This window comes from Magallana gigas, chromosome 6, assembly GCF_963853765.1.
Source record: "Magallana gigas chromosome 6, xbMagGiga1.1, whole genome shotgun sequence".
In the NCBI taxonomy this organism is placed as follows: domain Eukaryota; kingdom Metazoa; phylum Mollusca; class Bivalvia; order Ostreida; family Ostreidae; genus Magallana; species Magallana gigas.
In genome coordinates, this window is record NC_088858.1 from 49388302 (window position 1) to 49406149 (window position 17848).

At 31.5% G+C, this 17848-nt stretch overlaps 1 protein-coding gene across 1 annotated transcript in view; it reads right to left on the reverse strand.

Moving 5' to 3' along the window:
* The window catches only part of LOC117688824 (uncharacterized), a 44209-nt gene extending 28248 nt beyond the window's left edge, over window positions 1-15961 (reverse strand). The window contains exons 1-6 of the mRNA XM_034467389.2: window positions 15819-15961; window positions 9202-9350; window positions 8800-8914; window positions 8304-8417; window positions 7904-7993; window positions 6846-7391 (exon numbers count right to left, since the gene is read on the reverse strand). Of these exons, the coding sequence (XP_034323280.2) occupies window positions 6846-7391; window positions 7904-7993; window positions 8304-8417; window positions 8800-8914; window positions 9202-9350; window positions 15819-15888 (1084 nt within the window). The 5' untranslated portion in view covers window positions 15889-15961. The remainder of the gene's footprint in view (window positions 1-6845; window positions 7392-7903; window positions 7994-8303; window positions 8418-8799; window positions 8915-9201; window positions 9351-15818) is intronic.
* Window positions 15962-17848: the final 1887 nt, after the last annotated feature.

Genomic DNA, 17848 nt, shown 5'->3' on the forward strand with positions numbered 1-17848 from the left:
AAGTTATTACAATGGAAAACTCTTTCACAAGTACTGCAAACCAGAACCACATACATATCATTTGGAGGCGTTTTGGTGGAGGTCATTATGAGGCAGTGTCAGATGTAGGAAGAGACCAGGTTTCTGATCCACCAGTGTATCCTTTTGTTAGCAGTCAGGATAATCTCCACACAAAGCCATGGAATACAAGTACACCATTTTTAAAGAAAGTTGAAATCCCAAGCAACAGCCACAAAAGTTATGACACTAGCTCCAATAGCATCAGAGATTTAGAAGATTTGCAAAGTCATTTGTCAGAGCTGCATAGTTACTCTATTAAGGCAGAGTGCAGTGGGCCAAGTTCCCCTAAGCAGAAACACACATGCTCTCAATGCAAACTTACATTTTCTTCCTTCATTACTCTAAAAAAGCACCAGGCTAACAACCACAACAAAAAGCAGAATAAAGGAAAGTCATACCAGTGCATGGCATCATCATGTCCCCTATATTTTAGAACATTGGAGCAGCTTGTTGAACATGAAATTGTAGCACATGGGGCAAATATTGAGATAGAAGAGCTCTCTTTTCAAAATAAGGATGACTTCTGCAAGTTTAAAGAACAGGAAGAAATGAATACAAACACAAGGTTTGTCATGAGGAATAAGGTTCAAGAGAATAAAAAGAAAGAGAAGGTTTACTCCTTGGAATGCCATAGGAATGGTTGCATAAGATCGCATAGAAACAGGGGATATCAAATGAAGTTTTCACGAAAAAACATCAAGGGTAGTTGCCAACTGAATAGTATCTGTCCAGCAAGATTTTCTGTGCGGGAAAAGGAAGATGGAAAAATATGTGTTAAATATATCAAATCTCATACCCATTCCCTATCATTTGAGAACAGCAAATTTTTACCGATACCTGAGGGAATAAAAACAGAAATTTTAGGAATGTTGTCCTTGAAAATACCAATAAATAACATCATTGACAAGATACGGGAGCGCTTTTCAGATAGGGATCACCGTGATAACTTGGAGGACATCAAGTATTACAATTTGATTGATCGTAGAACAATTCATAACTTAAAGAAAAAATTAGCAGATCCATCAGTTATTCAGCACAGCAATGATGCTATTTCTACTTTCTTAAAGGTTGAAATGCTCAAAAGGGAGAAGTTTAATCCAGTTTTATTATTCAAGCAACAGGATGTTGAAAATGATCCCTCTTTAACACCAGGATTAACCAGGGAGGATTTTTTGCTAGTATTGATGACCAAGCAACAATTAGAGATTTATAGAAAGTTTGCCAACAGAATAGTATGCATGGATTCAACTCATAAAACTAACAGCTATTCCTTTAAGTTGATTACCCTTTTGGTTCCTGACCAGTTTCGCAGAGGTTACCCTGTCGCATTTTGCATTTCTAACAGGGAGGATGAAACAGCTATTGCCTTATTCTTGAAGTCTGTCAAGTCAAGGTCTCCAGACACAAAATTGAATGTCATAATGACAGATGATGATAATGCTGGTTGGAATGCTGCAAGGTCTATTTTTGGAAATGATTTGCAACATTATTTGTGCATATGGCACATATACAGGTCATGGACTCGCAATGTCCAACAGTATTTTAAGAATGACGAGCACAAAAGTTCTGTGTTTAGTTTTCTGTGTGCTATGTTGGAGGCCAAAACTGAAGATGAATTTTTACAGTACAAGTCTGCCTTTGTTGCCAAATTGCAGGTAATTAATCAAGCATTTTTAAAATACATGGAGGATCATTATTTTAGCAGAGCAGAAAAATGGGCAAAGTGCTTCAGGAAAGGGGACTATTGCAAGGTTGATACAAACATGTTTGTAGAAAGTTTCCACAATCAACTAAAAACTATTTATTTTGAAGGGAAAAGGAATAGGAGAATTGATGTTTTATTGGAAACTCTTTTGAAATTGGAAAATAATCTATTCATCAACCATTTTAAGAGGGTGGCATACAATATGCCTTCTAAAGAGGACAGTGATACACAAAACAGGCATAAAAGTAGTCTTCAAATTCCCGATGGACATATAAAGCAATTATCGGACAGGTTTTTTATTGTAGAATCCCAGGATAATCAATATTTGATAGAAATTTGCCATCTATATTGTATGGAGGAGCATTGTTACCTTAGATGCAGAGAAATACCTTGTATAGACTTATGCTATCACATGTATCACTGCAACTGTCCAGATTACATAAATGGGTTTTTATGTAAACATGTTCATAAAGTCCATAGCATGTTTACACTTAAAAACAATGAGGATGACTGTGAGGACAAGGCAGTTTTTGTCAATCCTAGTCAAGACTCTTCTCAGTCTCAGGACACCTCACCAGGACAGGAAACTCAGCTCAATACAATCAAAACTTTAATAAAGCAGATTGAAGAACAGCTCAGTCATCCTAAAGTCAGAGGCATTAGGCTCCCAAACATAATTCAATCACTTCAGACCATCAAAGCTGGCAATGAGGCTTGTATCAACCTTGCAGATGATTTAGGTGGGCTCAAAGAGACAGAGAAAATTTCAGGTAATGCAAATAATATCTTGCAACCAAGATTTCATGGGACAAATAAGAAGAAAGGGAGGCCAAAAAAGGTTCCACTCAGAAAACCATCTAAAGAGGAAAAGGAACAACTTCTGAAGGATCAGAATTTGCCCGAAGTAATACCGGAGAGAAGAGATATGCAGAATGCCCCAACAGTTGCCCCATACCCTCCTTTGCGATTAGTGCCAAGCTCATCCTCCACTGATCCACTGTCTAGAGAGCCAGAACAATCGCTGTTCGAGTAAGTACATGTACAAAATCTTATTTCTCAATTTTCTAATACACATTTGTAATTGTGATTGAAAATGTGTAGTTAATGATATAAACAAATCTTATTGTGTTTTGCAGAGTTGATGGCAGGATTGGATTACAATCATGGATGAGAGTTCCACCACCATTAATTGGAAGGAGAATAACGATCACAACAAAGGATGGGAAAAAGCAAGTGTTGATGTTTTCCAATGGAGTAGCTGATGACAACAGTAATAAAAATGATCCTCCTGCTTGATTGAAACTGACATCTACAACAAAGAAAGCATCAAAATTTATTCCAACTTTATACAGCTGTTTAAATGCATAAAGTGAGCTAACTACTGGACAAAAGACCCTAATTGGATCATTTTTGACAATGGTGCATCATGTCAGTCCAGTAGTAGACTGGCAATGGCGTAATGGCCAGTGCACCAAAGTCAAAACAGCAAGTCAAGCCTTTGAACCAGCCTTGCCAGCCCTGAGACTTTCTTTGTCATTGGTGCATCATGTCAGTCCAGTAGTAGACTGGCAATGGTGTATAGGCCAGTGCATCAATGCATCGAGAGAAAAAGACAGCTTTGTGATCCACTACCGGTCCTACATAATACTCTGATACCAATGCATCATGTCAGTCCAGGAGTAGACTGGCAATGGCATACATGGCCAGTGCTTGGTTTCATTGATATTATTGCCCACCAGTATGTTGCTTTATCTTTTATGCTTACAACTTCTCTCTATGTATAGGTAAAGATCTAGCTAAGAAAAGTTGTGCTACTAAATTGTGTACGGTATTCAAAATTTGCTTTAAAACTTGGTTAACTTAAATTTAGAAGACAAATATAAGTATTTTCTACTGCACCTTTTGAACAATAATGAACTTGATAAAAATGATTACATTCATTAGACCTTAGAAAACAAATGAATACATCAGATGAGCACTGTATGCACAAATTCTTTACCTAGATTTTTATCATACATGTATATGCTTTATCAATTGTATTTCAGATTAACTTTACTTTAGTTTTGACTTCTGTAGGTGACAATAATGAGAGAAACTTTACAGATAATTCTTTAACTGTTTCTTAACTGATGACGCCCGGACAGTTAAAGAATATTATAAAGATTCCTATTTTATATTATTTTAGGTACTGTAGACATGGATATTTGGTTACATGAATGAAGTAAACCCAGAGTGAAAAGAATACAAATACATCTATTTCTTAATATATAATGTAATCATCTATAAATTATCCTTTTATGAAAATATCCATGTTTACAATTATAACAGTAACTGTGAGCTATTTACTATTTCATGAATATATATATATATATATATATATATATATATATATATATATATATATATATGTATGACCATAAGTGGTACAAATGTACTGATATAAGAACAAAACATAGTTTCACTTGTACATGTATTTGAAAATAATTTTCTCCTACACTGTAAGGGCAGAAACTTGCATGGCAGAATAGATAGATTTGATTGCAAACCATGACAAAATTTTGGGGGAAAATTCAACTTTGGCCATTTTCTTTGTATTCAAAAACAATTGATATATTAATATAAATGTACTAATATTGTTAAAAGCCAAAAAAACTATCAGCCATGCCATGCAGGTCTTAAGGAATGTGTTTGGGAGAAACTTTCAACGAAATGTGTTTAATTTGCTGCAAAATTCATGATGAATCTATTTCAAATGAAAAATTTCTTAATTTCAAAACTGTTTAGAATTTTAAAGATGTTAATTGTCCCTTTTGCTGTAGAAATGTTTTAAACATCATGCGCAACTCATATTAAATTTGCATACATTCATAATTTGTTAGAATGTACCACTAACTTTTTCATTGATATTGGACATATTTTCTTCATTTTATGTTTTTCACTTCAATGGACTTGTAAACAATTTCCGAATGATTTTGTAGTAACATATTATAATTGAGAGACAAATGCTTATATCCTAGGAAAGGATAATACCGGTATAGACTCTTTGTCTGTTCATCCCTTTGTCAGTGTTTACATGTCAGTGCAACACTTTTTTGGAGTCTGACTCCAATAAATAACCCATAGCCTTTATGATAAGAAATACATCATACATAACTTGTCACAATTTGAGGTTACTTATGAGGCTGGGTGTGTCATGACCCTTATTTAAGACCAGTTTTCAAGGTCATGTCAACAATATCACACTTTCTCAAAAGTAAATGGGGGTGCAATTCCATCTTATATGCTTAGTTTTTAAAGATAAGCTGCAGAACAATATTTTGTTGTGATCTTGATGTTACTGTTCATTTACAAGAATATAAAACTCTGATAAAAAAAAATGCATCTTAATCAATTTGGCACCATCTTCGTTTCAGTAGCAGAGCAGATCGTCACCATTGGCTAGCGAAGATGATTTGTCACCAACTTGATGAACAATAGTTTAATCATCATTGATATCCTAATTATTGCATTTTACCATCTTATTAATATAAGTCTTTTGGTATTTAACAAGTCCAAGAATAGCTATATAGCCTTCTCACATACTGAATGTAAGCTGTTAAAGATTCGACCGAAATGATATATGATTTAATAATTAGGAAATCTATTCATTCACTTATTCATTCACCCATATCTTTATTATTCACTCATTGTTTACTCATATAGAATCAATAGTGACCAGGGACGTGTTCTGTCATTGGATGGGGAATTTTGATGTAGTTAAATCTTTACATTTACCGGCACATGTAAACTACATGTATATACAATAAATAAGCATATTGTATCTATTTGGAAGTGGTCAAACAGGTTTTTTGAGGGTAAGGAAGGACAGTACAAATCTGAGTTTTAGTATGGTACCTTGTTTTTCTATGGTTTGTACAATGGTTTTAAGAACTCACTTATGTGTCTTTAGACTGGGACTGTTGTAAAACAGTCTATACATTGAATTCTGAAATCATCACTGTTTTAAAACATAAAAGTTCATTGAAAGGGGAGTTCGGTCACCTTCTCATCTATAGTCATTGTCGACGCGATCAAGGTTGGAAATCATTTATGTAACAAAAATAAAATAAAATAAAGTTGGAAAATAAAACTTCCTTTTCTTTAATATGTTCAATGTAACGGTACAAGGATACATGACCTTATGATAATACTAGTACCGGGTATATTGTTTATCTATAAGACTTAGTCTGTATTTAGCTAATACAATGTACTTTAATATCAAGAATTTGATTTCATTAATATTATATATATATAATAATTTGGCTGCAAATATATTAGTTGCTTTAATAGAAAAAATAATTATGATGGAGAATACAATGCGAATTACAAGCTCAGGAATGTCAAATTGAAACTCTCACTCCCTCATGCTCCTTGAGGTATCAAAAGCATTAAATGAATTAATTCATTTAGCTAATCAATAATCAACTCTGTCTGTAATAGTATTAAAATCATACATTTAAATGAACTAATAATTTCTTTAAAATAATTTTTGTTGTATTTGTAAATATTACTTATATAAAAACTTTTACTTCTTATTCGGGGTGTGTGTGTGTGGGTTGGGGGGGGGGGGGGTATTTCAGACATGATATATCTATAAGAGAAAATTCTGTCCTGACTTGTTTAATTAGCTTTCGTTAAGAACATAGTGGCTTTGATAACTGCCTCCGATATAGTTTATGAAGAATACACAGATAGTGATACATATATACATCCACTTTAGCTGTTGGGGCATCGCAATTAAGCATATACTATAGTTTCAGGAGCGGCATATATCTTCCCACTCTTCCTAATCTCTAGTCTATACAAATATTTTATCACTTGTTACATGTATTATAAATAAAATGAGTTTATATACCAAGGATAACAAACATTACATGTTTATAAGTCACGTTTACCGTGTTAGAGAATATTCGGGATGTTTACATTTTTTGCGCATGCGCAACGTCACTACCGGTTTTGATCTCACCCGTCCCCTAACCAGATTCGTTTTTAAATATGACTGAGGTTTTATGATATATTTCATTAAAAAGATAAGCTTTACCTGTACAGAGACCGTTAATTAGTTTTGAAACTTTTCTGTGAAGATCAGTGTAATCGTTTGTTGATACAAGGTAGTCAGTATTTGGGTTTCTTGCAATCGTCTGTAGATTGTACGAGTTTAAATCTAGTCCGATTCCCATTGCAAACGTATATACACCAGCCGAATGAAGTGCTTGCGATGCATACACGACATCGTTATTTGATTTTCCGTCAGTTAAAACTATTACTATATCAAGTGTGTCTGCTTGGTTTGACGTCATCAAAGGTAAAGCATTCTGTAGAGGTATATTGGTGTTTGTTCTTATTTCACCTCGATATGATGATCCAACGATTGAAGACTTTATGTGATTTTTGTCAAAAAACTGGCTAAAAGTAAATATTGTCGAAACAGTTGAACCAAACGTCATCATCCCAACTCTCACGTCATTGGGTCCAATCGTAAGACAATCTACCAATTTGGCTGCAACACTTTTAGCGTACGTGAATCCTGAATATGAAACACTGCTGGAGTCGTCGATCAAGAAAAGGATGTCAACCTTAGTACACACTGGAAACATAATGACCCATTAAGCAATTGTTTTTTCTTAAAAGCTATCTTCAATATCCTGGTCAATAATATTGTCTATATATCGCAAACATTTCAATCTTGTTTTTGAAAATAATTCTTTGTTGATCGTTGATTTTAAGTGTTGAAAATTTGTGTTATGTCATTATTGTTCGAATTTTAGAGAAAACAGCAAGTTTTTATGTACAGGGTAATCCAAAATATCTGATACTGTTTTTGATTCCCATATGTATCTCAAAAAAATTGTAAAGGAATTTGATAAATGTCATTTTTTTACAGTAATCTACAAAAAGTAGATATATATATATATATATATATATATATATATATATATATATATATATATATATATATATATATATATATATATATATATATATATATATATATATATATATATTGAGTATTAAATAGTAGGATTAATTGCTGTAATAAGACTTTATATTTAACAATATTTTTGATAATCTATTATTTTAAGCTTCTATCATACATACTCTGATGTCCGACAATAGAGCCTATTCCACAATTTGTTCCATAGCAAGAACAGGTCGACGATAGAGGTGAATGTGAAAGCTTTGGATACTCTAAATAGTAACATAATAGAACATCATTGCTTATTATACACAAAAATATCATCTTGTATAAGACTTCGGTTATGTTAATATTTGATTAATATAGACAAAAAGTATCATTTTTTATAATAATTCAAATATAGTAACAGAGGCATACTTGTGAATTTTAAAACAATAGAAAACAATTGTAGGTTCATTGCGGGTAATTACGGCTCGTCAGGTATCATTAGCTAATCGCCAAGAAAAGATTTCTATATCAAATTTATTTATATAAGTTTATCGATGGTACTAACATAGCAATTAGTATTGTTTTTTAATTTACCATATTCACACATTGTTCCGTGGACATGCTCAGGACAGGAACAGGAAAAGCTGTTGATATTATTGGAACACGTTCCGCCATTTTGACAAGGATTGCTTGCGCACTCATTTATGTCTGTTAAACATGTAATTTCTTATTTTTTATTTTCATTAAAAATGCATAGCTTTAAAAAAAAATTAATCAATACATATTATTGCAATCTACATTCGTTTTAGTCGGCAAAAACAAGCAAGGATTTCATTCGTATAAATTTTACTGAACATCCATATAATTTAGAGAGTGTTTATAGAATTAAATTACATACACAATATTTAATTACAATGTACAATTAATATTAAAAAATGTGATATGTTTGTTCTATATTTGAACTATTCCTTTTGAAATAAATAAACCAAGAACTCAAAATCTCATTATTTCTTTCTAATAATCCCTTTCAATATCAATATCAATAAATTCCTCTTGAGTTCTTGTACTAAATTAATTAAAAAGATCTTACCTTCACAAGCTACTCTGTAACGGTTCAAGTTGCTACAGTCCCTGTTTGTGGTGACACATATATATCCAAGGTCACAGTAAAGCTCATAGCATAATCTGTTTTTCATCCACGCACACTGCAACATTGAAATGTCGTGATTGTACTTGTACTTTATTTAGTTTAATCTACTATGTAAGCATTCATATATGTCAATTAATATTTTATTTTTTGTGCATTTATTTCTCTATATCCACTCACCTACTGCACATTGCAAATTTGTATGTATATGTACTAAAGTTTTTATCTGCTCAAAGACAACAAATTGAATTGAAAAATATGCTATTTGTATATAGTTCACAATTTTTTTTCAATTAACTTGGTCTCTTTCACTCAGTGATCAAACACTATAATTAGCATCATTACCACGTCACTGACGCCAATTTCCCTTATCTCTTCGCGAGAGCAACCTCCTACTTCGCTACATTCTTCATTGATGCCTCGTTTGACACGTTTAGATCTTCCTTGGAGGTACGATACCGCTTTTTCTTTTGATAAAAAGGGTCTAAGTTCATCTGCAATGACCAATTAAATTTCATAACCTTTATTGAAATCTTCTTTTTTTTTTACTATTTCCTCGTTTTTAAAACGGTTGCATAACTCAATTTTTTGACTTCATTCATTTTAGTGAAAATTTTTTATATCTAATTGAAACACTTTCTTTGTCAATTTTCAGTGCATGCTATAGTATGAAATAACAAAAGTTTATCAAATATTAATGTATTGCTTTAAATCTTTGGAATCTTTCTCTTTTACATGTTGTTTTAAAATGCTACTACAATAAGTATTTATTTATTTTTGCTTTCCCTGGTATAAACAAACCCTTTATCACGTTGTCGGTGGCTTTTTAAACATATTGGAACACAAATGCAGAACAAATATCTCACGTAACTTTCTAGTAACATCGTCCACATTAACAGCTCTAGTAAAGAACTTTCCATATTTTGCGAAATTTATTCAATTTTTCCAAATCTGCATTTTGTAGACCCTATATTAAGTCGTATAGTTTTTATAGAATCGATGGATTTTCTCCGTACATTATAATGTAACTACTGTGTTTCAGTTGTATCTGCCATTTTATTCAATCTAATATATTATAATATTCAAGCGACTTTGTCATTTTTTACATCTAAATCTTGTGACCGCTTTAAAACAATGGTTATGCTAAGTATGTGAATAATAAAAGACTATGCAGTAGTTTACCCTGTCAATCAATCTATATTTTCATGAAAAAATGATGCACAAAATTTGTTTTAAAAACAAATGACACAAAAGGTAATCGTATTATTTCGCCTCTTATTAAATTCGCCTATGACGTCGAGGCGCATATGATTGTATTACCACTTTGACATCACTATAAATAAAGGTCATTATATAGATAATGCCTGTTTGGGGGGTCAACAGTTGAAATGGTATCCCGAGAAAAACCATTGTCAACCGAAGCGAAGCGGAGGTTGACAATGGTTGTTTAGGCACTATTTCTTTTATCATACTGAATGTCTTAATTTTAAAGAAAACATTTACTGCCGTTCTATAAAAATTCTAAAACAAACTGCTTGCACAATATTACAGTTTTAGTTATGTTATTAACAAACGGATTTTTTTTTCAGGTTTGCTTGACAAAAAAGGAAAATAAAGAAAATTCAAAATTGTTTTGGAAAAACTGTTATCATTAAAAAAACAGAAACAAATAAAATTTGGTTTCAAAATTTTATTTTACATAAATTTTGTCTTACGTAGACGATTTACAAAGTTTACTGGCCCACTAACCACTTTCACAAAGCCCTAGATATCTGCAAAAACAATAAGTGAACTCACTTATAGCAAAACAACCACACCTCTCTTCACCCAAAGCTTTAACGACATCTTTTAAAAAAAACTTTTTGTAAATTAGAACATAGTTTGCTATTAAAATGAACCAAGTAAATGTTTATGTTTGAATTCTACAATACACGTACTATGATAAAGTTGGAAAGGAAACTGATAAAGCATATTTATATATTATCATATGATTCATGCTTGCTTCTCACCACCTCTTAAAATACTTCAAGTTTGTTAGCTTTATAGTCATTCATTTACATGTAGGTACATGTATATATTACAGTTGCCTCTGTAACATTGTCAGGGTCACCAAGATCATGGTCACAAATAATATTTTAAAAATCCTGAAATCCGGGGACAATTCTTATCACTATACTAGTACTCATCCCTTCAGTAAATGTGTGTTTTACTTTCTTCCAATTAGAAAGGGAGGGAAAGCATGCTTTGGCTGTTTGTTCATTATTGCAGCATCGTTAATTAGCTTCTGCATATTCACAGTCAACTGTTCAAATGATAAAGGTTTAGGTTTAGAAGTTGCATTAAATATTGCTTTGTTTGACAAACGTAGTTATGCAACAAGAGCTTTCCTTTTTGGGGATTTTGCAATTGACTGGAACATCTGTTACATTGTTTTGTACTTCTGCCAAAAAATTATGTCTGATGTTTGCTTTAACTTTTTTTGTTCAATCTCTCTTTCCTTTTTACTAGATCTTCATGCTTGTTCTTTAGTGCCCCGATCGAGTCTTTGTCTTTTGATTACTTCATTTCTTTCTTTAAAATTTTCTCATATTTGTTTTTTTCATTTATTTGAATTAAAATATCAATAAACTTACTGTAATTAAGTGTAAACACCGTCTTCGATGTCCACGTGTCGACTGTTAGCTTCGCCAAACCACAACAAAGGGCACATAACTCCGCACAACAGAAATACGATATTTTCAATTGCCTCGTATTTCATTAATACGCGGTTGTTAATTTTTTTTTAAACTATTGTCGATAAGAAACATTTGTAATAACATAAAAAATAACAATTTACTGGATTTTCGATAATTATGTTTTAACGAAACATTTGAAATTTTTAAAAGAATTATCTCGTTAATTATCTCGAAGAATTATCTTGTTATTACGAGAAAATATCTCGTAATAACAAGATAATTAATTCTTAATAACGAGTTTATTATCTCGAAATTTGAGAAGAGATCTCGTAATAACGAGTTAATTACCTCGTTATTGGGAGAAAAGATCACATAATTACGAGATAATTATCTCGTAATTAGATCAAGATCTAGTTATTTCGAGAATAGAAAAGATCTCGTTATTACGAGTTAATTATTTCGCAATGATAAGAAAAGATCTCGTTATTACGAGTTTTTTATCTCGGATTTACGAGAAAAGATCTAGTTATTACGAGAAATTATCTCGTTATTACGAGAAAATATCTACTGAAATCTTTATGTAATGTGCATTAACTACTGCAACGTCTTTTATTTACACACACTTAGCATAATCATCGTTTAAAAGCATACAGAAAATTTGATACAAAATTAGACCATGCAGATTTAAAAACTTCAGAAGAAGCAAAGCAGATTGATTAATTTAATTGAACTATTTATCTATAAGTAGGATACATGTAATTTGTTTTTAGACTCCAAAATGTTGAATATACAAAGTCAATTATTTTTAATATACATGTACATATAGGTTGTGTATGAACATATAAAACAGTTCCGGTAAATCCTTTATATTCATGATTGAAAGTATATAACAGTTGAATGAACATTGAATTGATCAGTAACAGATAGAATTATATTTTTACGACTAGGACTACCTGGTATTTACTTTGGAGTGGGATAATAATATATAAGACAAAAAGTAGAATTACATGAAGTTCTTTCCACTTATTCATATAAGATCCAATCATTTTATATAAGAATAAATGAAAAATGGCCAACTTTTTTCAAATCAATCAACATTACTGGAAAGAAAAAGATAGACTGAAAGGGTGAACTAGTCGACTAGCCGTCTTTTCAGAAATGCACCATTTCATAAATATATATATATATATATATATATATATATATATATATATATATATATATATATATATATATATATATATATATATATATGATAACGTAATAACGAGAAAATAACTGGTAATAAATAGACCTTTTCTCGTAATAACGAGATAATTAACTCGTAATAACAAGATCTTTTCTCGTTATTATGAGATCTTTCTCGTATTAATGAGAAAATTAACTCCCAATAACGAGACATTTTCTCGATATTACAATATCTTTTCTCGTTATTACGAGATCTTTTCTCGTAATATCGAGATAATTAACTCGTTAAAATGTTATCTTTACTCATAATTACGAGATAAAAATATTGATATGTGGTCCTATATTTCTTTCGTATGTATATCTATTTTAAGGAAAAATAGAATTACTTTCGCAATTACCACAGTGTACAAAAGCGTATCCCGAGACCACTCGATAGTAAAGAAACAACTCCATTTTGGAAACAAATCTAGGTAACAAATCTAAAGTTATCGTTATTTGATACTCTATACCTTACAAATGTACAATGTTAAAAATCCTCTTCTTGCCTCTTTGGAAACTAAATTTTGACTAACTGCATAATAAGATAAACTGTATAGCCCTTTATCATAATTGTAAATTAAACGACACCCCTTCCCTATTCTGCATGGTGTGGTCGAAATGGACATAAATGTATAATGATAATGTATAAAATGTAGGAAGGTCAATTTTACTAGGTTGGCTTAGTCGAATAATCGCAGGCTTTAGTCGAACGATAGTCGATGACTCGTTCATTTATTTGAAATTGTTTCCTATTCAAATCAAAAATGATATTAACAAATACATATATATCTTATCTCAAACTTAAAAAAAATGATAATATGTATAAAATGTAGGAAGGTCAATTTTACTAGGTTGGCTTAGTCGAATAATCGCAGGCTTTAGTCGAACGATAGTCGATGACTCGTTCATTTATTTGAAATTGTTTCCTATTCAAATCAAAAATGATATTAACAAATACAAATATATCTTATCTCAAACTTTAAAAAAATGATAATATGTACTATAACGTTATATGATCATTTTATTCTGCTCAATAAATTTAAATGAATTAAATGAGTAAATAATTATAGAAAAGGGAATTTTGAACTTAAAGTTTTTGCACGCTCTAAGTTGGGAAGGAATTATCATTACACATTTTTTAATATCAGATTTTGATTTTTAATTTAAAGGGACTTTGACCTGATTTCAGCTCAAAATTTCAAATTTTATTTTCCTATGTTTAATTCATAGAATGGTTAATCTGGGTATTTTTGATGATTTATCAAAATTTTAAAGTCATATTCTGAGTTATAAGCAAGATACAGAATTTGGAATTCTTTGTTTTGTAAACAAAGCTCGAGCCTTGTTATTGTTTACATATGTGTTTTATTGTTACAAGTTTCAATCAAATTTTGCTTTCTTCTACTGATAATATGTGTTATAAACAAATTGGACAAGTTTACCTTGTATCTTACGAGTTATTTAGCCAAGAAATGGCAATTCCATACTTTACATTATTTGTAAACAAATATTAGACTCGAGCTTTGTTTACATAACTATGAATTCTATCCTGTGCATCTCTCTTATAACTTAAAATACAACATGAACATTTTGGTCAATCATTCCAAATGTGCAAGTAAACCATTTTATAACTTAAAAAAAATTGATTAAAAAATCGTGTCAAAGTCCCTTTAATCAAATGTTTATGTGGAATCCTTGACAGGTATTTGATTGGTTATGGTACTATTGCAGACTTGAAATAAAAATGTAAATAATATAAGAATGTTTGTATTGTAAATCAAACTTAAACACAGAATTGCAATTTTCCATAAACTAGTTGCTAACATACTTGGTCAATTTGGAGACAAGGGTGATTGTTGAATTTTGGATGAGGACATTTTTCTTAAAGGGACTTTCACTTTAAAAACTGCGTAGCGAAATGAATATTGTATAATTCATGTCCAATATTCAGTTAAAACTCTTATATAAAGAGTTACCTTTTTATTACTCTAAATTAACATATTCCATATCTTCGAGAATTGCAAAATATATTGTATTTGTAAATTGACGCATAGTAGCTAATATTACAGGGCCGTGAATCACAAACTATTTAAACAGAATCTTTACCAACAAGGATATAAATGACCCTAATTGATTTTAGAGAAAAGATTGGGAATGATTTTAAACTGACTGGGTGCAGGTAAAATGACACTGCTGGATTTTTAACGCGACTTATATATAATAATTAGCAATATATTCAACCTTTTGTCTTACTTAGAATGACGGTACGACGTATTTAACATAATGATATTTTCAGAAAAAAAGCTGATGCATTCGAGCATGCATCGATAGCGTACCTGAGTAAATATCAAAACGGAAGTAAAAAGAAAATTTACAAAAAATAGGCTGAAGAGTGTAGAATAACACTCCTTTTGAATTTTTGTGTATGAGACTTGTTACAACCAAAGTTTTGGCAGTTATAAATATATTCGGTCAGTTAGGTGATATTTTTTGGCCCCCCATTATTAGATTTTACTCATAGATTGAAATTATTAAACATGAATTTCAAGCAGACTTGAAATTACAAACCGACTTAGTTTATTCAGCAAAAATTCCAGCAAGCATGCAAAAGAAAGGAATGAAATAGAAAAAGAATTCTTTCCCAAAATACCAACACCAATTTGTATCTTACTTTATAAATAAGAAAAGTCAATAAATCAAATAAAATCATTCTTAGAAATTATCGAAAACAATATATCTTCATCTCGTTATAATAATCCTTAAGCAACAAAAACGTATGGTGTTAGTTGCATTTTTGGACTAAACATGTTTAGTTGTACTTTACTTCCCAATAATTTAAAGACAATGAACTGATATACATATGTATTTTATTACAATGTTTCAGCTAGTTACATTGACAGGAGTTCTTGATTATCCTATTTTGTATTTGTTGTAATTGATAATTGTTTCTTCTTTTTTTTTTGTTTCATTACTTCGCAGTTCGAAATTTTTTTCAGTTTCGTTTAAAGAAAAAGTTGAGATAAAGTTAAGAAGCCATTCCACATATACATTAAAACTTACCTTTGTCACATAAGTGAGTGTTTAAAGACATTAACAGGTAAAGAAGAACAAGGCATCCTTCAGTTTTCATTGCTGTAAAAAAATCACAACATTCTAAAATATATTTTAAAATATTTACAACTTCTTCCAAACTGCACCTTAGCCAGATACATTAGAATTGTAAATGAAACTTGATAAAGAATTTAAATATAATATATAAGACCCTCTTTGCATATTTAAAGGACATTCTTGAATACACGACCTTGCAGTGTTAACCGACCACGATAAACCATTTATTTGCTTCGTTGGACATGTACTTTCGGTTTCGTCAAAAATGAACAAAAACAAAGAACTAGTTTTATCGTTGTTAACCTTTTTTTTTGTCATGTGACTCATGTCCTCAATAAACTGATTTCGTTATCATTACTATGAAAACAACAAATTGTAAACGTGTTTATACTAGAACACATTTTAGATGTGATATGTAGTTTATAACATGGCATTTTTAAGTCACCTGAGTAAACTCAGGTGACCTATTGCTATCCGTTTTCGTCCGTCGTTGTGTGTCGTGCGTCGCACGTCGTGCGTTAACAATTTTACATTTTTAACTTCTTCTTAAAAACTACAAAACTAATTGTTACCAGTTTTGGTGTGAGGTATCTCTATGGTAGGAATATACATTGTGAAATTCGTGGCTCTACCACCCCCAGGGCACCACAAGAGGGCCAAATATGAAAAAAAAAAAACCCCAAATTTTCAAAAATATTCTTCTCTACTCCCGCACATGTGAAGAAAAACTGGTTGCATGGTTATAATTTCCATGAAGCCCTCTACCAAAATTGTGAAAGTCATTGCCCCTGGGTCAGGGAATCAGGCTCTAGGGTGGGGCAAATATGGCCATTTAGTAAAAATGTATTTAATCTTAAAAAATCTTCCTCTTTACTTCCAAACATGTGGGTAAAAAACTGAATATATGGTTATGATGTCCATTTACTCCTCTACCTACCTGGGTCAGGGGTTCAGGAAATTGGGGGGGGGGGGAATTATGGCAATATAGTGTTAATGCATATAATGTTTTAAAATCTTCTTCTTTATTCTCACACATCTGTATGAAAAACTGACTTCATAATTATGTTTACCAGGAAGTCCTCTACAAAAAAAAAATTCATGTTCCCTTGAAGATGGGTTTTGACTCTAGGGCAGGGCCAAAATGGCTGTATAGGTGTGAATGCATATACATGTAATGTTTAAAAATTATCTTCTTTACTCCCACATACCTGAAGGAAAACTGAATTCATTATTTTGTAGATCACATCTTTAAGTTTTTCGTCAACATTATAGGTTTCTTAGTTAGATTTCAGGCAGGGAGGTGGTCGTCATTACAAATTTATAATTTTTCTTTTCCAGAATGAATGCGACAGGAATGATGAAACTTGTGTGGAAGCATTTTCAGGTAGTGAAGATTCAAAGTTGTGAAAATCATGACTCCCGGGGAAGGGCGGGCCCACAATTGGGGGTCAAATTTTTACATAGTAGTTTATAGTGAACAGTCTATTAAAATCTTCTTCTCAGAAACTAATCGACCAGGAGAGCTGATACTTGTTTTGAAGCATCGTCAGATTGTGCAGATTCAAGTTTATTCAAATCATGATCCCCGGGGAAAGGATGGTGTCACAACAAGAAGGGGAACACATTTTTACATAGGAGTATTTAAAGAAAAATCTTAAAATCTTCTAAAAAATTTGCCTAGAAAAGCTGTAATTTAAGTGAAAGCAACTTCAGATAGTGTGGATTTAAATTCGTTAAAATCAAAAGGGTGGGGCCATATTTGGGATATCCCGTTTATAAACAGTTGATTAGGATCTTTTGAGAACTGCAATGCTCAACATGTGATATGATTATAAAAACATCTGGGACTGGATCATAAACACAAGAATATCCGGGGGTTTATTTATACAGGCTTTACATGTAATATACCACCTTGTCCACATATTTTTATTATAACTCCATTAAGCTTATTTTTTCATGCCTATTCTTGCTCAGGTGAGCGT